This window comes from Python bivittatus, unplaced genomic scaffold (genome assembly GCF_059951505.1).
Source record: "Python bivittatus isolate LINGU-HERP-01145 unplaced genomic scaffold, Pbiv_v1 ctg000840_np1212, whole genome shotgun sequence".
Lineage (NCBI taxonomy): Eukaryota > Metazoa > Chordata > Lepidosauria > Squamata > Pythonidae > Python > Python bivittatus.
The window spans coordinates 20,668,644-20,689,546 of record NW_028277113.1 but is presented as its reverse complement, the minus strand read 5'-3'; the positions used below and the strand labels follow the sequence as shown (position 1 = coordinate 20,689,546).

Sequence of the window (20,903 nt, the reverse complement as noted above, 5' to 3'; positions counted from 1 at the left end):
AAACTGTGTTTCATTTAATTAAGAATGCACTCTTAAATGCCAGAGACTGTCCCAGGATGTTAAAATGACTCATCATTTTAAATATTGTCATTTTCTGTTGGAGAATTGGATCCATAGTACTGTTTAAGGAAGAAAAGATAAGCATTTGCTTCTGACCACTCACTTGCCACATAGAGTTGGGTCATGGCTGTGCAATGAGGAGGACTAGACTTAACTTCTCTCTGCTCAGTCCTCACCATCCAGAAAACACTGGTATGCAAACCCAGTTTATGGTTCAGTATATTGGGCAAAAAGATCGGTTAATCTTGGGTACACTGATTATATGAATGCACAAACAGGAGAGATGAATGGATGAAGTAGTAGTTCTTTCCGTGATCAGCATTAGTTTAATTGCCCAGACAGGGAGAAACAACATGGCACGGAATCCCATAGAGGTGCATTATATCTCTTATGCTCTTTAACATTTATACAAAGTTTCTGAATGAGGTCAGGTGATATTTATTTCTCTGTGTCATCACAGAGTACTCTGCCAATACTGAAGTGGTGTCTAGATTTGGTAATGGTCTGGATAAGGGCCAATAAACCAAAGCTTCAAATGGTCTTAGTGGCATGGATAATATTAGCTGTGGTTATTTGTCATCAAAAATGATCTAGCTGTGCTCATCTATGCTCTCATCATTGCCATGAAAATGTTTTGTGCAAAATTGTCAGGATATTGACAGTACAGTTCATTCAAATATTAAAAGAACTCCAATTAGAAGAACTGCACTGTTGGCTTATTTGCTTTTGCGCTCAGTTTAAGGTGCTATTTCTTTCATTTCTAGCTCTTTGGAACAGTTTTGGAACCAACTTCACATGCCAGTCCATGTTTTAAGAACTTCCAAAACAGCACTGTTCCAAATGCTTCCTGTGCTGAAAGTGCTATTACAAAGAAAAGAACTTCACTCTGGGGATATCTCAGCTTTGGAATATTTCTCCTGAAGAGATTCAGCAAGTAATTGTAATTTACAATCCTTTTCAGCATCAAGTTAAAATGGATCTGTATCCAGGCACTTCAATAACCTCTCACTCTGGCTTATCATTGTACTTGTAGCTGAAAAGGTTATTGCTGCTTTTTATCATGCCTATTGAATACTTGTTGTATTTGTTTTTTAAGCAAATTATTGTGTTTATGCGCTATGCTACATCCAGATCCGGAATTACATGATGAAAGTTGAAGCAGTCTTTTAAATAAGCAAAATAAGTGGGCAGGGGCAGCTGCTGAAAAAATTCTCTAGCAGTGCTGTGGGCCCAAACTCCATCCCACACTTGGCAGAGAGAGGCCAAGGAAAGGGGTGAAGTGGGGTGGGATAGGGTGGTGTGGTGTTGGGGACTTCTTGGCTGGGATTCCCTCCCTCAGTATTTTCCAGATTCTTCTGCCAGTTTGAAAAGAGAAAGGATTGTTGTTAAATATGACCTGCTGCATTTATTTCAGAATTTAATTATTAGCTCTTAATTGTTATTTCTTTCTAAACCCATGAATCCAACTGGTATCTTGCAGGCCTCTTGTTCCTGGGTATCGTTTGCATTAATGGAATGAATAGAAGGACAAACAATACTCATTTCAGCTTCTGCTTTTTCAAAAAGATGTATATGGGTTGGTGGGTTCTTTTGGGTACAGCTACAGTACTCAGCAAGGGAGGCTTCCAGGTGAGCCTTTTATTGTGCAAACACACAGCTTCACCTGTCATGTTAAGGCAGATTAAATCTCTTTGCAACCTGTTATATTCGTCTCTGGCTTCTCCTTTATTTTGTATGACAGAAACTCCATTAAGCCATGTCTTTTAGTTGAAGTAGAGGAGCTATCCATCTGGAGATTCCCTAGGTTGGCTAAATAGTCAAGAATTAAGGGATGGACTTTTCCAAGCGAAGTTCAGTAATAGTCCCCTCTCTCCATTCTAGCATGATTTGACTCATATCAATGAGTAAGGAATTTTAGGTTTCTTTTGGTCTAATTCTTGCCTGTAAAATAATCTATAAGCCAGTTGATAGAAATGGGGAATTGAATTTCAAGCATGAAGCCTTTGCATCAGTGCCACTGTCCTATTTGACTAAGAAATGCACTTTAGCCCATGTTTCAAAGGTTGCAATCCTCCTATTGAACACATTTTCAAAACTGTGGTTTATACTGCAGAATATCAGCAGCATGGAAGCTTTCAGGATTTGGTTTATTCTGGCTGTACTTTGCAATTTTTGTGAAAGAATTACACCATGTGGTCTGTCAACACATATTGAAATAGGTAAGCTGTTACAATAAGGATATGATAACTGTAAAAAGTATTATTATTATTATTATTAGCTGTTGTTTAGTGGGGACATTAATAACGTTAATGGTACAAATATATAGCACAATTCCTGCTATAGTACTTCTATAGTACTGTAGATGTGTTAAAATGCTAGGAAGTTTAGAGCTACATGGAAGCATCCTTACATTTTTCTTGGTGGCAGTATAGAATTGGTTTGTTCTTGCCTTCTCTTGATTTATTTTCAACTTCCAAGTCTGTCCTCCAGCCCTTGGATGGCTAACCCTAATTAACTCTGCTTTGCTTTTTTAAGATCAGGCAAGATTGTCTATGTTCTGCCACCTGTGGTAGACATGTAGATGTCTACATGTTGTCTACATGTAGGTGTTTCCAAGTCCATTCCCCTTAAATCTAGGTTGGGATGGAAATGGCTATTTTCTGAATGTAATTGAAGGGTTTTGTCCCTTCCACCTTTTTTATCTGCCCTCCTCCTTGTTTCCCCACTTATAAAAACAGTTGTAAAAACATGACTGTTTCTCCCAAATTGTTTTCCCCAGGTGAAAAAAATCCAGAGGCAAAGCATATAATCTATAAGGCAGTGATTGCTCAGGCATGTTGTCAAGCAATAAAAGATGGGAAGGAATTTCCATGGCAGTAGGGCTCCCTATATAACAGATCTATGTTTGTGCATGTGTGTGTGTGTGTTATATATGTATATATTATATTTCCTATGATGAAGTGAATAGTTGTATTAGTACAGCAAAGCAATTCATTTTGATGAAACTGATATGCACTGCATATCACACCTATATCATTGAATATTCGCCTGTATTATTCATCTACCTTTCCTCCTTGATAGAAACATGCCCTGCCAATCTTTTTACAGTATTCTGTGGGGTCTCCATGATAGGGCTTTCATCTCATCCTTGCTCATCCCAAGTGAGTTTGGTCCTTAGCTGTTCTTATTTTTAAGCAGTGCTTTTGCCCTTCAGATGGCAGCAGCCTGAATAAATTTCTGCTTGTGAAATCTGACATGATTTGATGCCTGTCCTTTTGGTGGGGCACTCAGTTGACTCATAAAATGGTACAGACATGCCTTGACACTCTCCTCAGCTGCCATTCTTTTTCTTTTCATTCTGGAAGAAAGAGCATGGGCCAGCTGAAATTGTACTGGCTACCAAACAGTTGCTTTGGAGCTGGGGGAACTGCCCAGTAAAATGGCAGAGCTAGCTTTTGTATTTGAAGGGACAGGGGCCACCACACCATGTGGATCTGTAGTTCAGTGGCTTGTTTTGACTACATATTTAGAGCTCTTTGGAAGAGTGTTGGTGGAGCAGACGCAGTTCTCCTGCTTTACTGGGCTGCTGTAATGATCAACTGCTTGGTAGGCTTTTTTTGACACAACTCTTTGGAAATCCACTGTCAAAACAAGGCCACTGGTCTGCTAACATGTGTTCGATGTGATGGGCTTCTCCTTATGCAGATATTATGATCAGATGCTGGGAAGTCTTTTTTGGAGACTGAGTTTAGAAATAAACTTGCTTCAAAACAAGCCCACTCGAAAGCAACCAATCCATAAATTGAGATGGCCTTGTTTTGGCCTCAGCTTAAACACATTGTCAAAATAAGCCTGTCCAGCAGCTGATCATCTGGGTTGCCTAGTAAAACAGGAGAGCCTTTCCTGCTTTACTGGGTCCCCCTCACTCCCCTGGATTACCCACCTGGTAGGCTTGAGGATGTACCAGTTTTTTGACAGCTGACTGTGTTTGCGATTGGCAGATAGATTCCTGCTGGCTGATGTAAAAAAGCAGTAAAACCAGAGACAATAATAAATGTTTTGATTAACCTGCCTTGCACACATGAAATCAGGATACAACCATTTGGCAACAAGCCAGAGCAGAGGACCAAGAAGCCAGTTAGGGATCTGTAATGGAGACAGAACATTTTAGGCCAGTATAGTTGTTATTGGCACAAGGATGGAGGGACAACATTTTAACTGAGCTGTGAGGAAAGGCCCAGCATCTTCGAAAGTATGTGTAAGTATAAAAAAATGTGGATATTTATTGGCTGAGAAGCTGGAGCTGATTCTTTCCTACAGTTTGTCTATCCTACTACAAATTTATATTGCTATATGTGTTATGATCTTATTTTTTTCAGCTCATAGAGCGCTAGAATTTTTCAGCCAGCAAGATGAAGGAGTTGACTATCGTAAGGTAGGGGGTTTATTATTGTAACACGAATCAGTATTTTAATACTGCCTAGCCTATAGGAAGGGCTATAAAAGCAATTAAATTAAATTAAATTAAATTAAATTAAATTAAATTAAATTAAATTAAATTAAATTAAATTAAATTAAATTGATTTAGGTGCTGCCTGACTTCAGGTGACTGGGTGGTGGACAATATAACAAAGAAAATAGAATACAATTCAAAAATAAAACTAAAAATAAATAAATAGGTAAGTGAAAGCTGATGAAGAACAAGATGGTGAATCCAGCCAACACAGAACTCAAAAGGGGTTCCAGCCACCCCAGCCCAAGGCCTGGGGGAAAAGCTAGGTTTTCAAGGCCCTCTGGAATGCTATCAGGGTTAGAGCCTCCCAGATTTCAGGATGAACTTCATTTCAGAGGGTAGGTGCTGTGCCAGAGAAAGTGTACATTCTGGGTCCCGAAAGATGACACTGTTTAATTGAAAGGACTGAAGCACACCAACCCTGTTGGTTTGTATCAATCAGGCAGGCAGCAGACCTAAATGTAGGATATATTTTAATTCTGTTTTTAATTGTAGTTACTTTGTTGTGTGGGGAAAAAAGAAATATATTTTAAATAATAATATGTCAATACCTTAGTTTTTCAGCTACTTAGCTACATATGTAGGCAGTCTTTTTCAGCTTCTGCACTATATAAGCAAATATTACATTTTTAATCCTTTCCAAAATTTAAAATCCAGTTAGGATTGCATTTCAAATATCATTCAGAAAGATGAACAGAGCTGAATTGGAGGAATTCTGATGTTTTGTAGAAAGCAAAACCAGAGTAATTCTCATGATTGTTCCCTGTACTTGTGAAGTGAAATCAGACAGATAGCTTTCCATTCTCTAGAGTCACAGTTGTCATTGTGTACTGAGAATCAGACTTGTTTACCTTTGTCTATAGCTGCAGGGAGAGTTCCTTATTTATTTCTTCAGAAGGAAAATTGTTTTGCAATTAGTTGGCATGTCCCAAATGAAATATCTAGTAAGAGAGACAGCTGTTTGTTTTCTTCATCCAAAGCATGATACATTCAGCTAGACAAATTCTATTCTCCTGTTGTTACCAGTTTGCTGAGGAGTGTGACTCAGAAGAGAGTGCTCTTCAAGCACAACTTAAGTTCAAGGAAGCTGTTTCATTGACCATCAGTCTTAACGGTCTCATGGAAGTTGATAAATTCCAATAAGCTGCTGATTTTATGCCTGGAAGTATCTATAGATTGTATTGTTGTTGAGTAATATGATGAGGGATAGTTAGGGAACAGACTTAACAGTTTGGGAAGGTATTTGACGGACAGCTCTCAGAATTCTCCCTAAGCATGTTGAAGGCCATCCTACCGAGAAAGGTGCACGTTTGGATTTAAAATGAGTAAGTTATGTTACTGCAAAAATCACTGTTAATGAGTATTAGCCAAGGTGGATCCTATTCAGAAGAACTTTCTAATAATGTGATGCTAGATTCAAATCATGTGGCTTATCTCTATTACACCTTCTGTGATTTTTCTGGGGAATAACTTTGATTTTGTTAAATAAAAATAAAATTTTTATTTCTATCCCTTATATAATAATGTGCCCTTTCTGTCCCTTATATAATAATCAAATAATAATAATAATAATAATAATAATAATAATAATAATAATAATAATAATATCCTTTTACTGCTCATATGTTTGGTTCTTTGTTCTCTTGTGCAGTTAATACTAGCTCACCAAGATGCATATCAAGCAGGAAGTCTATATCCTGATGCTTTTTATCCTGTCATCTGCAGAAATGGTAAGAGATCGTAGGTCAAATATCATTCTTTATAACATTACATTATTGCAAAAATAGTCCAGTCTATTTATTCATGTAACTGTCTGGAATACACAGGTAAGTGTACAATTTGGTTTTCTTCATGCATTGCAATCAGGTGTGAGAACCTGCCTTCTTTACACATTAATGAGGCATTCCTCTTCTTGATTAAGTGTGGTTTTACTTTATGATCTTGGCTTATGTGGATAAATCATAATTTAAATAGACAATGGGCCCATGTTCAGATCTAAGAATAAACCGCAGTTAACTGAAACTTTGAGTAGTGCTTATCATATTAAAATCAGGGGACACATAGTGAACAGATACTCACTTGGGGTTTAATAAATAAAGTAAAATCTCTTTTAAATCAAGCTTGACTTCTGGTGGCTTTGTGGATACACCTGTGCAGTTTCTTGGCGACAGTGCAGGACTCGCTTCTCACTGTTCTCTTCTGGGAAGTTTTTGATCTTAGAATGGGATCTTGGAATGTTTTAATTATTCATATTATTGGGATTTCATTATATATTTGTTTTGATCATATGCATTCAAAAAAAATTTCATGTCATATTTTGGCATAAAAATTGTTATTGAATGTTACCTTCTGTATGACTAAAATGCAACATGTAGAATAAATATGAGATATTTTTTAAAGAATAAGTGTTTTTCTCTGAACTGTCAGGGTTGTTCCATTCTGTTTCTGAAGACACTCACTGGTCACCTTTTCTCAACACAAGTATCCATTACATCAGAAAGAACTATCCTCAGCCATGGGAAGAGGTAATATATTTTCCAGTTGTTGTTCAATTTGAAGGTTCTGAATACTCTTCTTTTCAAAAACTGTGTTTTTCTCTCACTTTTATACCTAAAAATAGAAGGTAAGAGAGAAATTGACAACTGAATTTTGGTGAGCAACCAGGGATCAGCTGAAAAACAGCTTTAGGTTCTGCTCTCATTTTATCTGACCTGTAGTGAAAGTACTACTTTAGTGAAAAAAGTGTACTTAAAAATGTAGCAGTCAATAAAAGCTACCCAAGGACCATTCAAGTAAGATAAAAATATAGTTTTTTGGAATTATCCTTTATTATCCTTTTGCTGATTCTCAATTATTCAAATCCACTATACTTACGGTGACAATATTTTCTTGGAAAAAATAAAGGACAAACCTGGAAGTGGTTCATAAGGATAAAACATTTTAATTATTTATGTTTATAACTTTGCTTTACAAAGGCAAATTCAAGAGCAAAACCAAGAAAAACTTTACAAAAGCACATATTCTAATAAAAATATCTAAAATCAAATAGTATATGTAAATTTATTTTAAAAAACAATTCAATTTCCATATTTTTCAGATGAATGTGTAAGACTATGCATTAAATGGTATCATTTGTACTGTAAAAGGACAAAATAAAGGACAAAAGGAAGTTTTTGAAAAATAAATCTAAAGGACAGCTTTCTGAAATAAAGGACTGTCCTTTATAATAAAGGACTTATGGTCACTGTGACTATACTCTATAGTGATTTTTTCAACTCTACTTGGTGGTAGAGACCTAAGTCAAACAGGTCTATAGACCCATGTTTGCTATCTTTTCCCTTCTCTCATTCATGTTCCTCTTTAGAGCCCATCCTGTATATGAAGTCTGACCGCTTTGTCTATTTTATCTGCTAAAACTAAACCTGTGTAATTTCTTCTCTCAGTTCACTACTGTTTCCTCTCATTCTTTGTTCACCTCTCATGGCCTATGGTAAATTTTAGATTGTAACCTCCTTGGAGTAGGGACTGAGCTTCTTCATCTTTTTGTTGTTGATCTGAAATTATCTTACATTTTGGTAAACTGGATAAATAATATTCATGTTTGCATTGGTGACAATACCAACTTTCATCAACGAACACGTTGGCTTGAAGGTATCATCTAAACATCTGTCTTTTGCCCACTTGGTTTCAATAATGTTGCTATGGAGTTACATTTTTTAAAAATTGGTACTTAGGCTACAGAGAAGTTGGTGGCTTTTCTCTTTGGGATTGCCTCCCACATGGTGGCAGATGTGAGCTGGCACAGCTTGGGGATTGAACAGGGATTTCTACGGGCCATGGCAGCTGTAAGTAGTGTTCTGTTTATCTTTCTAGGCATAGGGTTTTTCCATGTGCTTATTTTACGACTGTATGTATCATTTTGCTTCAGTGCCAATGGTATATTAAAAAATAAACAAGGAGCATGCATTCTGCAATGTTTTTATAAGCCACAGCAGAAAATTATATACAGTGGTACCTCTACTTACGAACTTAATCCATTCCGTGACTCTGGTCGCAAGTCGAGTTGGTCGCAAGTCGAGGTAAATTTTCCCATAAGGTTCAATGTAAATACGGTTAATCCATTCCGCCCTCCAAATTTGGTCGCACCACGAGGCAAATATCCCCATAAGGTTTAATGTAAATACAGCTAACCCGCCCTCCGAATTTGGTCGCAAGTCGAGGCACATTTCCCCCATAAGGTTCAATGTAAATACATATGGTTAAACAGTTCTGAAACGTATGCATTTTATTTTTAAACCACAAAAACATGAAAAAAAGTACAGTATGAAGAGGGAGAATGGGGTGGGGAGGCAGTTATTGTTTGGAGGGAGAGTCCCCCTCCAAAAGGACATTGGGGAGATCTCCTTCAGGGGTTTCCTCTCTTCTTTGCCTCTTAGCTGCAGGCTCAGTTCTGGGGAAAAACCTGTCTAAAGTCGGTTGTTTTTTCCTGCGCTGCATAACCCTCCGGAAATGAGAGAACATGTTGTCGTTCATCATGTTCAGTGCTCTGGTTGTCACAGTTCTGTTGGGGTGATGCTTTTCAATGAAATCCTGGTACTCATTCCATTTCTGCATGATGGATTTTATCGCATCACTGCTCACCTTCTCCTCCTCCTCCTCTTCCTCAGTGGAATGTTCCTCGCCAAGCGCTTTCTGTTGCTCACTCTGGAGCTCAGCAAGTTCTTCTGTGGTCAGCTCCTCCTTATGGTCTTCAACAAGCTCCTCTATGTCCGCATCATTCACAACCAGACCCATGCTCTTGCCCATGGACACAATCTCCTCCACTATCTCTGCATCAGACCCTTCGAACTCACGTTCAGCGACACATTCTGGCCACAGTTTCCTCCAGGCTGAGTTTAAGGTCCGGCAGGTGACATCTCCCCAGGCTTTGTCAATGAGGCTGATGCACCTGGAGGACATTGAAATGTTTCTTCCAAAACTCTTTGAGAGTCAAGGATGTTTCCTCAGTGACATTGAAACACCTGGTGAAGAGCGCCTTTGTGTAGAGCTTCTTAAAGTTGCAGATCACTTGCTGGTCCATGGGCTGCAGAAGAGGTGTCGTGTTGGGGGGGAGGAACTTGACCTTTATGAAGTCATACTCGGCGTCCATGTTATCCACCAAGGCTGGAGGGTGTGCTGGGGCATTGTCCATCAGGTGAAGGCACCTTCCAGGCAGCTGGTTCTCAGACAGGTATTTTTTAACGCTGGGTGTGAACACCTCGTGCAGCCATTCCATGAACAACTGCCTTGTGACCCACGCTCTCGCATTGGCCCTCCACATGACAGGCAGTCTGGCCTTGTTCACATTGTGGTCCCTGAACGCACGAGGGGTTTGGGAATGGTACACGAGCAGCGGCTTAATCTTCAGGTTGCTGCTTGCGTTCGCACACAGCAAAAGGGTCAATCTGTCCTTCAGGGGCTTGTGCCCTGGCAGTGCCTTTTCTTCCCGCGTGATGTAAGTTCTGTTTGGCATCTTCTTCCAGGAGAGCCCTGTCTCGTCGCAGTTGAACACTTGCTGAGCGATGTATCCTTCCGCCTTCATGAAGTCCTCAAAGTCTTTCTGGTAGGCTTCTGCAGCAGCCTTGTCAGAACTGGAAGCCTCACCATGTCTTGCCACACTGTGGATGCCACTTCTCTTTCGGAATTTCTCAAACCAGCCTCTGCTGGCTTTAAATTCCTCACTTGCTGTGCTGGTAGAGGGGTTTTCCCGCAGTAAATCACTGTGCAGCTTCCTGGCTTTTTCACAGATGATAGCTTCACTCACGCTATCACCTGCCAGCTGTTTCTCATTCAGCCACACCAACAACAGCTTTTCCACCTCTTCCACCACTTGTGTCCTCTTCCTCGTTAAGATTGTCACTCCTTTTGCCACATCAGCTCCTCTGATGGCATCTTTATTCTTCAGAATAGTCGAGATGGTCAACTTCGCCATCTTGTATTCTGAGGCCAGATCAGTCACACGAATACCACGATCGTGTTTTTCTATAATGTCCTTCTTAAGTTCGATCGTCACTTTTTTCTTCAAAGCCTTATTCTTGCCAAGCCTGCTCTGCATTTTCTTTGGAGCCATGCTGACAAGCACACCAAACACCTTCCAAAACCTTCCAAAACGCCACAAAACACACCACAAGCCTCAGCGAACATCTCCTTGCTACCGCGATCTCGCCCACAGGAAGCCGCGACCGCGTGGCAGCAGGGAAAATGGCCGCGGATCCGGTTCGCAAGTCGAGGCAAGTTCATAAGTAGAGGCAAATTTTTGGTGCCGGAGCTGGTCGTATCTCGAAATTTTCGTATGTAGGGGCGATCGTAAGTAGAGGTACCACTGTATTTCTAATGAATAATGTTTCAAACATGTCTTTGAATACCCACATGTTGCTGTTTTAAAGCATTTATATAGTTTATTGCAAAAAGTGTTTGCCTATTGGGTTTTTTTTTTTTTAGCTTTTTATGGCTGAAGGCTATAACTATAGAGCTGTTTATATGCTGGGGCTGAATTAAAACACTTGGGCAGTTCTGAGGATAGCTAGAAGAGAAACAAGAAACACAAGGGGTTTTTGCAACCAGCTGACAACAAATTACTGGTAGGGAGTTCCTGTATACATGGGCAGGGAAGAAAGCCATGAAGGAGTGTTTCATCTCTATAAACTGGATTAGTTAAAAAAGGGGGAAATGAAAAAAAAAGCATCTTAAGTTTAGTCTAGTTGTTAAGGAAATAGTGAATTATAAATACTTTTGTTCCTTTTTTATTTAGATTGATTTTCATGGGTCATATTCAGAAGCTCATTCTGCTGGTGATTTTGGTAATTTATGTACTTATAAATCTTAGAAAACTCTCCCTAAATTTCCTTTGAATGCTTCAAGATTCTTAGACTCTGGAGATGGCATTTTGTAATTTTATTTGACAAGTGTGTGTATGAGTATGTTTGTTATTGTTGTACATATATACCATAGGCATTCTCTGTTTGGGTTTCCCCTATCTCTAGAGCAACTTGATATTCAATATGTATCAGTTGCTGTTTCCCATATGAGATATATTTTTAATGAAATTGTAAATTATGGATACAATCTGAGGCGATACTCTAACTGTTATCCACAAGTCTGCATATAACCAGTGTGATTTTCTAAAATTGCAGATTCCCGTGATGCATCACAACCTTTTTTGAAATGTCTTTGAGTTTCATAAGCAATTTGATCCTTGATGCACAAGGGCTGACATTTCAAAGGCTTTCATTGGCATTCCAATTCCTTTGACGCTGTCCCATTATGGCCGTAGAACATCTGTTGCAATGTGTGTGTGACAGAGAGAAAGAAAAAGACAATCCACATAGAATGGCTACTACTCTTATAGGAAAGGCCCATGTGACTTCCTACCCAATATTATTGCAGTGCTCACAATATGTCATATCTCCTTGGGCTCCATGCAGAGATGAATGGTTGTCCTGTGAAGATTGCGTCAGGTTAAATCACATGATGTTATGGATTATATTCATAAAGCTTCAAAATGATGGCACGTCTTTATTTTTTTGGTTAAAGTAAATTGATGACATACGCTCCTTTCATTCTCATTTTAGGAGGAGATGTGTTAAGCCAATTTGAACTTAATTTTGATTATTTGAAATCAAGCTGGTAAGAGCCACAAATGAAATTGTTGATATTTGATGCACATGGACATTGATACACACATGCATATAGTGTTGCAAATTGCAGAGGGAGGGTAAGAGAGAAACAATTACTAATATCTGTTATTTTTTTCTTCTCAGCTAGTCAGGTGCTCAGGAACCATTGTGAATTAGACTCTAATGTTGTGCTGAATGAGAGGTATCAAGGGTGACGTGTTTAGTTCACTAGCACGTACACTGCAGCCTTATATAAAGCTAGATGGGTCTTCTGATTATCCATACCTTAATTACATTCTGCCCTGACTACTTTAATGCACTCTATTTGGGGTTATCTTAACAAAGATGCAGTTGGTACAAATTGTGGCAACTAGGCTATTAAACATTGACAGGTATGGAGAACGTATGAAACCTACACTGAGAAATCTACACTGTTTTCCAGTTGCTTACTTGGGCTCAACTTTACGCTTAACAATCTTTAAAGCCCTGTTCATAGGTTGTTGAATGTTTCTATTTTAAAAAACTGGAAACCAGGGGAAGAATTAGGATGTTCTAAGATCAGACCACACTATATTTACATCCAAAAAAATAAAGCTAGAAAATTGGGCATCATGATGTGCAGTTTAAGTATCTAGTTTACTGTAACTCCGAGTATTGTATTATAGAGCAGAGTCTTGTCTATATTAATAATGTTTTAATTTATGTTTGTTTATTAGATTTCTATTCAGTCTTTCCTCCAGGAGCTTAAACTGTCAGTCCTGGAGAAGTCAAGGATTTAACCTAAGATCTTTTGAATACAAAACCTGTGCTCTATACCTAAGCGGCATCATTTTACCAGTTACATATTGCTGACATATTGATTGATTAGTGTTCTGTTGCTATACCATTTCCAATATTTATCAAGGAATTTGGATGGCAGAGGAAATAATACGTTTATATATTTTATTATGCCAGTGCATTTTTGTTGGCTTCAGTCAAAGTTCTGATATTAATACTTTTAGGTATGTACCTGTTAAAGATTTACTGTCAATCTATGAGGATTATTATGGAAAGAAGGTGATAACTGAAAATACTATTGTTGACTGCACATACTTGCAACTTCTTGAATTGTAAGTCAGAGTAAAAGTTTCATTTCATAAACAAATGAGGAGAGTTTGTTAATTATTGCTGAATTGGTCAAGCAAGGGTAAAAGAAACACTGGTATATGGTGAAAGTTGGAGAAGATCAGGTGTAAAAGAGAGAAGTCTTACCATGGAGATGCTTTTATATTTTGGAAGCAGATCTCCAATAAGGGTGATGGATGATAACTAGTTTGGTCATTTTATCTGATAAAATACATCTAAAAGCTTAAATAAGGCTATGAAAGGATTGACATACATACGAAATAAAATATATACATATCAAGAAAAGTGGCTACAAGCAAGACACATTCTCCACTGTGTGTGTTGGGAGGGGGCATCACTCATTTGATGAGTGTCTTCCATAGTGAAATACTTAAAGTGATCATTTTAGTAGATGAGCTAAAGTATTCCTTTTGTCTTATAGTTTGATTTTTTCATTTTAAGAACATAATTATCTTAAGATAATGGCTGTTATTTCTTTTCATTATATCCTTCCTGTGCCAGTTATTAAGGTGTTAATAACTAGCATAGGAAAGATATAATGAAAAAATATAACAGGGAGCAGGAAGAGCACGAGTGTGACACTCATTGTGATTTGTCTCACAGTGACCTGTACTTCATTCAGAACATTTTAATTTGAATTGGTTCATTGCCTTCTTAATAAAAACATTACTAGCAATGATTTAAATTATATATGAATTCTATGAATTTTGAAATACCAACTGTGTCTTTATGGTGTTGTTAAAGGCAGTATACAAAATGAAAAAAAATACAAGAAGCATTTTTTTCTGCACTGAAAAGTTCTATAATAATAGTAAATTATAAATAATTGCTTCCATAGATGTGGCGAGCTCATCTCTGTTGCCAAGGCAAGTATATTTTCCTGAAAAAGCTGGATTGTTGGGTGCTACTCTTGAAATATACAACCTACTAATTAAATTGCATCTTATTCTTCACAGCTTTACCCCATATATGCCAAGAAGTCCCCATTTTTAGTGGACAAGTTTTATGACTATTTCCTTGGTGGAGTGGATGATATGGCATTCTCATCGAATAATATTTTACAATTAACCAGTTGGATGTTAAACTATGGGACTAGGTGAGGTACTAGTTAAATATTTCCAAATGGTCATTCCTGGAAAAAGATATATTGTTTCAAAAAAGAGATATTACCTAGAAAAGTGCACTTTTCCTCAGAACCTTGATTCAAGCAAATTGTGAATCAAAATGTGGACAGTATAGTAATGTGTATTTCACTGTTGCTTGTTAGATTTTATCTTTAATTTTAACCTGCAGATTATTATTAAGAAGCTAAAAAATACAGGTGGTCCTCCTTTAGAACCACAACTGGGACTGGCAACTTGGTTGTTAAGCAAAGCGGTTGCTAAGTGAAACTGTGACTTAGGATCTTACTTCAGCTTTCCTTTGCTTTACAGACCTGCGAAGGTCATAAATGCAAGGATTGGTTGTAAAGTTACTTTTTTATCACTGTCGTAACTGTGAATGTTTGCTAAATGAGGTAGTCGCTCAACAAGGACTATCTGTATGGGGAGTTATGAGGATGATACTGTCGGGCAAGAGTTGAAACATATTAATTACAATTAATGTTCTATTAATATTTTCTTCAGTGATTGCTTTATTCCTGAGAATCCTTTGTATATACGGTGTGAACAGAGAAACTTTCTGATGTAAGTACATTAATTAATCTAGTTTAACTAATGGCCTGAATAAACTCCAAGATTTATATTACTTTCTTTAATTGTGGGAAATTAAGACCACATAGTTTCGTTTTCTGGTTATGACTTGGCAACAGAGAGGTTCCCATAGCTATGCAAAACCCAATAACACTTCTTTATTCATTTTTGGAACTACTTCCAAAACATCACTATTGCAATTGCAGTTGTTCTCCAGGGAGATGTGATACATTTACGCCAATCCTGTTTCATGTTTCGTTTCAAATTGTTATATTTTCTATCTTTAAACAAGATGTATTTAAGGCAATGTTAGAAGCATACAGCAGAAAAAAGAGGTTGCTCACATATTATTTTATTTATGCAATTTATCCACCACCTCAGCCCAAAATGGTCTCTAGGTGGTTTACAAATATTCATAATGTGGATACAGGTGGTCCTTGCTTAACAACCACAATAGGGACCGGAAAATTGGTCATTAAGTGGGGCAGTCGTTAAGTGAGACACCATGTGACCGGACCCAATTTTACGACAGTTTTAAGCAAATCACTGTGGTTGTTAAGTGAATCATGTGTTTGTTAAGTGAATCACATGGTCATTAAGTGAATCCAGCTTCCTCAATGGATGTTTTTGCCAGAATTCACTTAATGACCATGTGAGTCACTTAACAACTATGTGATTCACTTAACAACCACAGTGATTAGTTTAATGACTATCATAAAAAGCTCGCAAATTGTGATCACGTGATCGCAGGGGGTGGTACAATAGTTTGCAACAAGTGTGAGTACAGGTCGTAAAGGACTTTTTCTGAGGCCATTGTAACTTTGAACTGTCATTGAATGGTCGTTAAGCAAGGACTACCTATGTTAGTAATACACAAAACATCAATAATATTTAATAAAGCATAATATAAATACATCATTTCATTAAAATTTGTATAAAACTAATACTGGTGCCAAAGATTGCACAGTCAGCACAGTTTCGGCTACAGGAGACAACTTGTGGAAAGTCATCAGCTTAAACTTCTTTTTCATAAAGGACTGGTATAAACTTTATAATCAAGAATTCTTTATTTTTTAAAACATACTAAAATACTAAAGTCCCCCGTGTGAAGAATTCCAGAGACAACAAGGGAATGAGTATTTAAATTAAATATAAACTTGGGATAGAAGTATTTAAGAACAATCCCAGGCCAAATTCAGAAAATTACTAAGGAAAAACCTTTGTTATTTTGTAACTAAAAGATTTGATTTTTTGCTTCATTAAAATATTTATTGCTGTCCCTGATGTAAAATTAGTCAGCCCCATGCTTATCCCATTTTTATCTTCCTATAAGGAAACTTTCTACTTATTATATCCTATTTCAATAGGTTTAAAAAATCCAGAACTCAGCACCACAGGAAGATAACTTCTGAAGTGGCCAAAGCAGTTGAAAAGAATATCAGTTATACAGAAAGAGGAGTTTATTTAGAAGTTCCTCAGTGGACAATGGTAATTCATTTTGGATCTAAACATGCATGGCAAGAAGCAAATACATGATTATAATTTAGGCATTGTTTGCTGGGGATTATCAGGATTGGACATCTTTTGTGTGTTCAGATGTAACCTCTACTCAGTGGTGTGTGCAAGGGGGGTCAAAACAGGCATGATGGTGGTTGCCACAGCATGATCAAACTCTTCCCCTTTTGCATGTACATGCGACATTGGCATACATGCAGAACGGCCTGGACTTTGACCTTGCTGTATGTTTTATTCCTTTATAAATTTAGAATTTATTCTGACTAAAATTACAGCTTTGAATATAGTTGGGCAAGATTTGCTGGACTAAAGGGATTCAGAAGAGGGAGAGAAATGAAGATTGCTGATGGAGAAAAGAGAAAAAGGAAAGGACCCACACAGAAAGTGAAGCAGTTCGCAGTGACAATTTTGCTTGCTGAGAGAATTGATAGCTTTGTCTATTCCTCACCGGTTTCTGAGATTTTCCCCAGCTTTTCCCAGCAACTGTATTGGCTATAAAATGAAACCTGAGAGTCTGAGGAGGTCTAATATTTAGTAGATTAGAGCCACGGTTTTTCCCCATTAGTAGGAATATACTCTAAGCAGCATGTTAGCATATCCAACAGTCTATCAGCAGACCATTGGACATATGTCAGTACCTAAGCCATACAGATTTAGCAGGCAATTATACCATACATTCGGTGGAGAAGTAGGTCTTTGAGGTGCCATGAGAATTGGACCCCGAAAACCCACGTTAGCAGTTGTTCAAGGATGGCCTACTTGGTGTTTCTTGAGGACAACAATGCATCTGTTCCTCAACCTGTCCTGATCCACTGTGAAGGCAGCCTCTGCTTGTAGTTTCTTGCTCCAGTGCAAAAGTGGTGGTTTTCCATTGCTGCTTGGACAAGCTAAGCTTAGTGAAAAGTCTGCAGTGAATAGTTTAGCATTGGGGGCCTGCCCCGCACCTACTGGCTACCTGAGGTTTCTACAGGCACAAACTCCCCAACTCTGGCCACTGGTTTTCAGGGCCATTCACAGTCTCCCGTTGTGGCAAAAAGCCATCTCTAACTTCTCTTGCCAACCATGGTTTCTCCTGGCACCAAAAACACATGCTAAAGGGAGAAGAGAGTTCTATCTCTTCTCTAATTTTTGTGAGATGGGAGAATTGTAATGGAACCATTCCTCTCCATTCTTCTTAGGGAAGAAAATGAGGGGAAGCGGGTCTTTAGGGGTCCAATGGTCTGCTGATAGACTGTTGGATATGCTTATAAAAATTTTTCCTCCAGGAATATTGGCGTAAGAGCCTTGGTTCTGGTGCCAGCAGCTCGACAGTGAAGCTACCCATGGTTTCTTTGCATTATTGCTGGTTCTGTCATCAACCCTGCAAGGATACCCAATCAGCTTCATCAGAGCAGCCCCATGGTGAAACTACTATTCTGTCATTAACTGTGGGCAGATTTACTACACAGAGGCATCTTCCACCCCACTTCCTCCCCTCTATGGGAAGGGAGCAGGAAGAGCAGCCTTCAACCCCAAATCTGTGGGGGGAAACAAGTCTTTCTGGTGCTGGGAAAATTGGCACTAAAAAGGCCCACTTTCCCTTATTCTCTTCCCCCACTGTTCTTACCACCCATTGTATACCAGTCAAACTATTGTAGCAACATCTACAACATGAATGAGCACTGCGCTGGTATTTAATTGACAAACTAGAGAGCAGATTTTTAAAAAAATAATTCCTGGAAAACTTCTCCAGTTAGCACACAATTCAAGAAACTAGTACCATGTGTGAAATAACCTCTTCTATATATAAAATCAACACTCTGAGTATAGCGTTAGCTGTGCCAATGTCATGCCAGGCCTCTTCATTGCAATGATGTCTCTGCAAAATGAGAAATGGTCATTTACATCTAATATAAATTGTTAGTCTAGCATCCCGCAAATGGTTACAATGCTTATTGGTCACATATTATTTCCCAGAATTATCTTCAGTTCCAGAATAGTGACACAGCAAAGAATTTGATGAATGTGCTGGCATTCACACAGCAACGCTCATCTAAATACATCACCAAGCCCAGTGCTTCATATTTTCTGAAAACTCCATATGCAAAACTTGGATCGTGAGTGCTGATTTATTAATTTGTTTTTGCTGTTTTTTTTATATTTGTTTGATAAATGAACCTGCATTACTTGAATACAATTACTGCCTTTAGGACAGTGTTGTCCAAACTTGGCCACTTTAAGATGAGTGGACTTCAACTCCCAAAATTCCCTAGCCAGCAAATGCGGTATACTCAATGCCGGTCACAGGTGCTGGCGAAACGTTAGGAAACAAAACTTCAAGAACACGGCCACACAGCCCGGAAGACCCACACCAGCCATCGTATGCCGGCCATGAAAGCCTCCGACAATACAAAATCTGTGTGGTTGCTAACAGTTGACAATAATTTGATGTCATGTAATCCTCAATCGATCATATCCTAAGTCCCTTAGATTTGTTTCCAACAATATTGCTTTTATAAAGGAAAACCATGGGTATATCATAGTGTTTTTTCTCTATATGTGTCAGCCCTTTGAGGTAGTCCAGACAGGAAACCAAAGCCATGAATACTAATACTACTTTTATTGTAAGATTACAGTAACAGAATCTTGCAAGTCTGAAAGCCCTTACCCCCTCCCTTGCCTATTTTCCAGAGAACTGGGGAAGGTCCCTTCTGAGATGCTTTCCCCCCCGCATCCCTCCTTTGGACTCAGGTGTCTCTTATCAGACCATTGTCTAGGTTGCGGCTCTTCCCCTTGTCTCCCAAGGTTATTCTCACAGCCCCTTACAATATGGTATAATATAACAGATCCACCCTTGCTTTATTTCATACTGTTATACATAGTACAATATTTTGAAGTGGAGATGCTACATGGGTTTTTAACTTTTGTATTACCAATGGAGAAAGCATCTTATAGGGAATTGTTTTATTTATAATGAGAAATGGACTTAAGGCTGGAATCTTACACACTTATCTAGAAACAGGTACTACAGAAATTGGTTGAGCTTATTTCTAGGTTGATGGGTACAGAATTGCACTATAAACTACTGAGAAGTATTATGGTTAGAAGTTGGAAATTTATTCAAGTGATGTAATTATAAGAACTAACCTTTTATGGATTAGAATGCACATGTAATAGTTTGCTTTCATACCCTAGGAAGTTATATCTTCAGGAAGTGCTGCCATGTATATGTAAATAGGGCATTATCCTTATATAATTAAGTCAGATGAAACTTGCCAAGTCAAGAGCAAGCATTGAGTACTAATGATTTAGAATTTAAATTGTTTAAAAATTCCGAAGTGGTTCACATACTTTTATTCACCAATTATGCCAGTAACTTTAAAAGTTTTCAATTTGCACAGACTTCTTTAGTCAAGGAAGAGTTCTTTAAAGACTTGTTACTCTGACAGTTCATATGTTAAAATTATCCCACCAGGGGTCTTCAGTTTTTTTTGGGCTGGAGTACATTTGGAATTTTGAGAACAGTATGCTCCATATGTCTCTGTTGATCTCTCCCCTTCTTTCCTGGGTAGGAGGAAACACTTTCAAACAAAACATTGGGCACTAGCTATCCATCATTTTTTATGTTCTGAGTAATTGTATGATGACCATTTGAGATCCAGAGGTATAAGTGGAAATAAAGATGATGCTGATGATTCATATTTTGTATAAAAGTTTGTAGTTTCCATTTTTTCTAAAAATAAAATATTTTAAAAAACAAATAGTGAGGTGGAGCAGGGGTCTGGCAATGTAATGGGCTGTCAGGCAACTACCAAGAAAGGGGTCTGCAAGCTTGTTAGCATTTCTGGGTGCTTAGTTAGGCCCCTCAGTTTTCCTTCAGGATCATCATGGAATTATAGTTTCTTTGAAACCTGCAAGGAAATGTCAAGCAAATGGACATTGGCTCTATCTTCCTTCATATGCAGGGCTATGACTTCAGCTGACCTAAACCAGGATGGATACGATGACCTGGTAGTTGGAGCACCAGGTTATAGCCAGCTTGGACACTTTCAGTTGGGACGTGTGTATATTGTTTATGGTAATAAATTGGGTTTGCCTCATTCCAACCTGAACCTTGATCAAGAAGCAGATGAAATACTAGAAGGCCTTAAGGTAGCAAAACAAGCCGAACATTGATAATGAAATATATTTTGTTTGTATTTTGGATCACTAGTTCCATTTATTATTTTCTACAGTAATTTCATTAATATGGTTTGTGTCATAAGTAACTAGACTGTTGTCTGAGCCTTTCCTTCTAGATGTGTGGAAACTATAACAACCAGACTTTCCAGCCACTGTGGCCTCTGTATGCTCCAAGTCATCTAG

General features: G+C 38.2%; 1 protein-coding gene across 3 annotated transcripts in view; it reads left to right on the top strand.

Annotated features, from left to right (window-relative positions):
* The window catches only part of GPLD1 (glycosylphosphatidylinositol specific phospholipase D1), a 35,954-nt gene that overhangs the window by 913 nt on the left and 14,138 nt on the right, over positions 1-20,903 (top strand). The window contains exons 2-16 of one of the 3 annotated variants that reach the window (XM_025175230.2): positions 825-994; positions 2,174-2,279; positions 4,440-4,495; positions 6,225-6,303; positions 7,001-7,098; positions 8,308-8,418; positions 11,364-11,412; positions 12,184-12,238; positions 13,230-13,337; positions 14,192-14,219; positions 14,310-14,449; positions 14,979-15,038; positions 16,412-16,532; positions 18,516-18,655; positions 20,504-20,690. In XM_025175230.2, coding sequence (XP_025030998.2) covers positions 2,186-2,279; positions 4,440-4,495; positions 6,225-6,303; positions 7,001-7,098; positions 8,308-8,418; positions 11,364-11,412; positions 12,184-12,238; positions 13,230-13,337; positions 14,192-14,219; positions 14,310-14,449; positions 14,979-15,038; positions 16,412-16,532; positions 18,516-18,655; positions 20,504-20,690 — 1,326 coding nt within the window. In that variant the 5' untranslated portion in view covers positions 825-994; positions 2,174-2,185. Of the gene's footprint in view, positions 1-824; positions 1,102-2,173; positions 2,280-4,439; positions 4,496-6,224; positions 6,304-7,000; positions 7,099-8,307; positions 8,419-11,363; positions 11,413-12,183; positions 12,239-13,229; positions 13,338-14,191; positions 14,220-14,309; positions 14,450-14,978; positions 15,039-16,411; positions 16,533-18,515; positions 18,656-20,503; positions 20,691-20,903 lie in introns of all 3 variants that reach the window. The other 2 variants (XM_025175224.2, XM_088130863.1) reach the window with 2 other exon arrangements.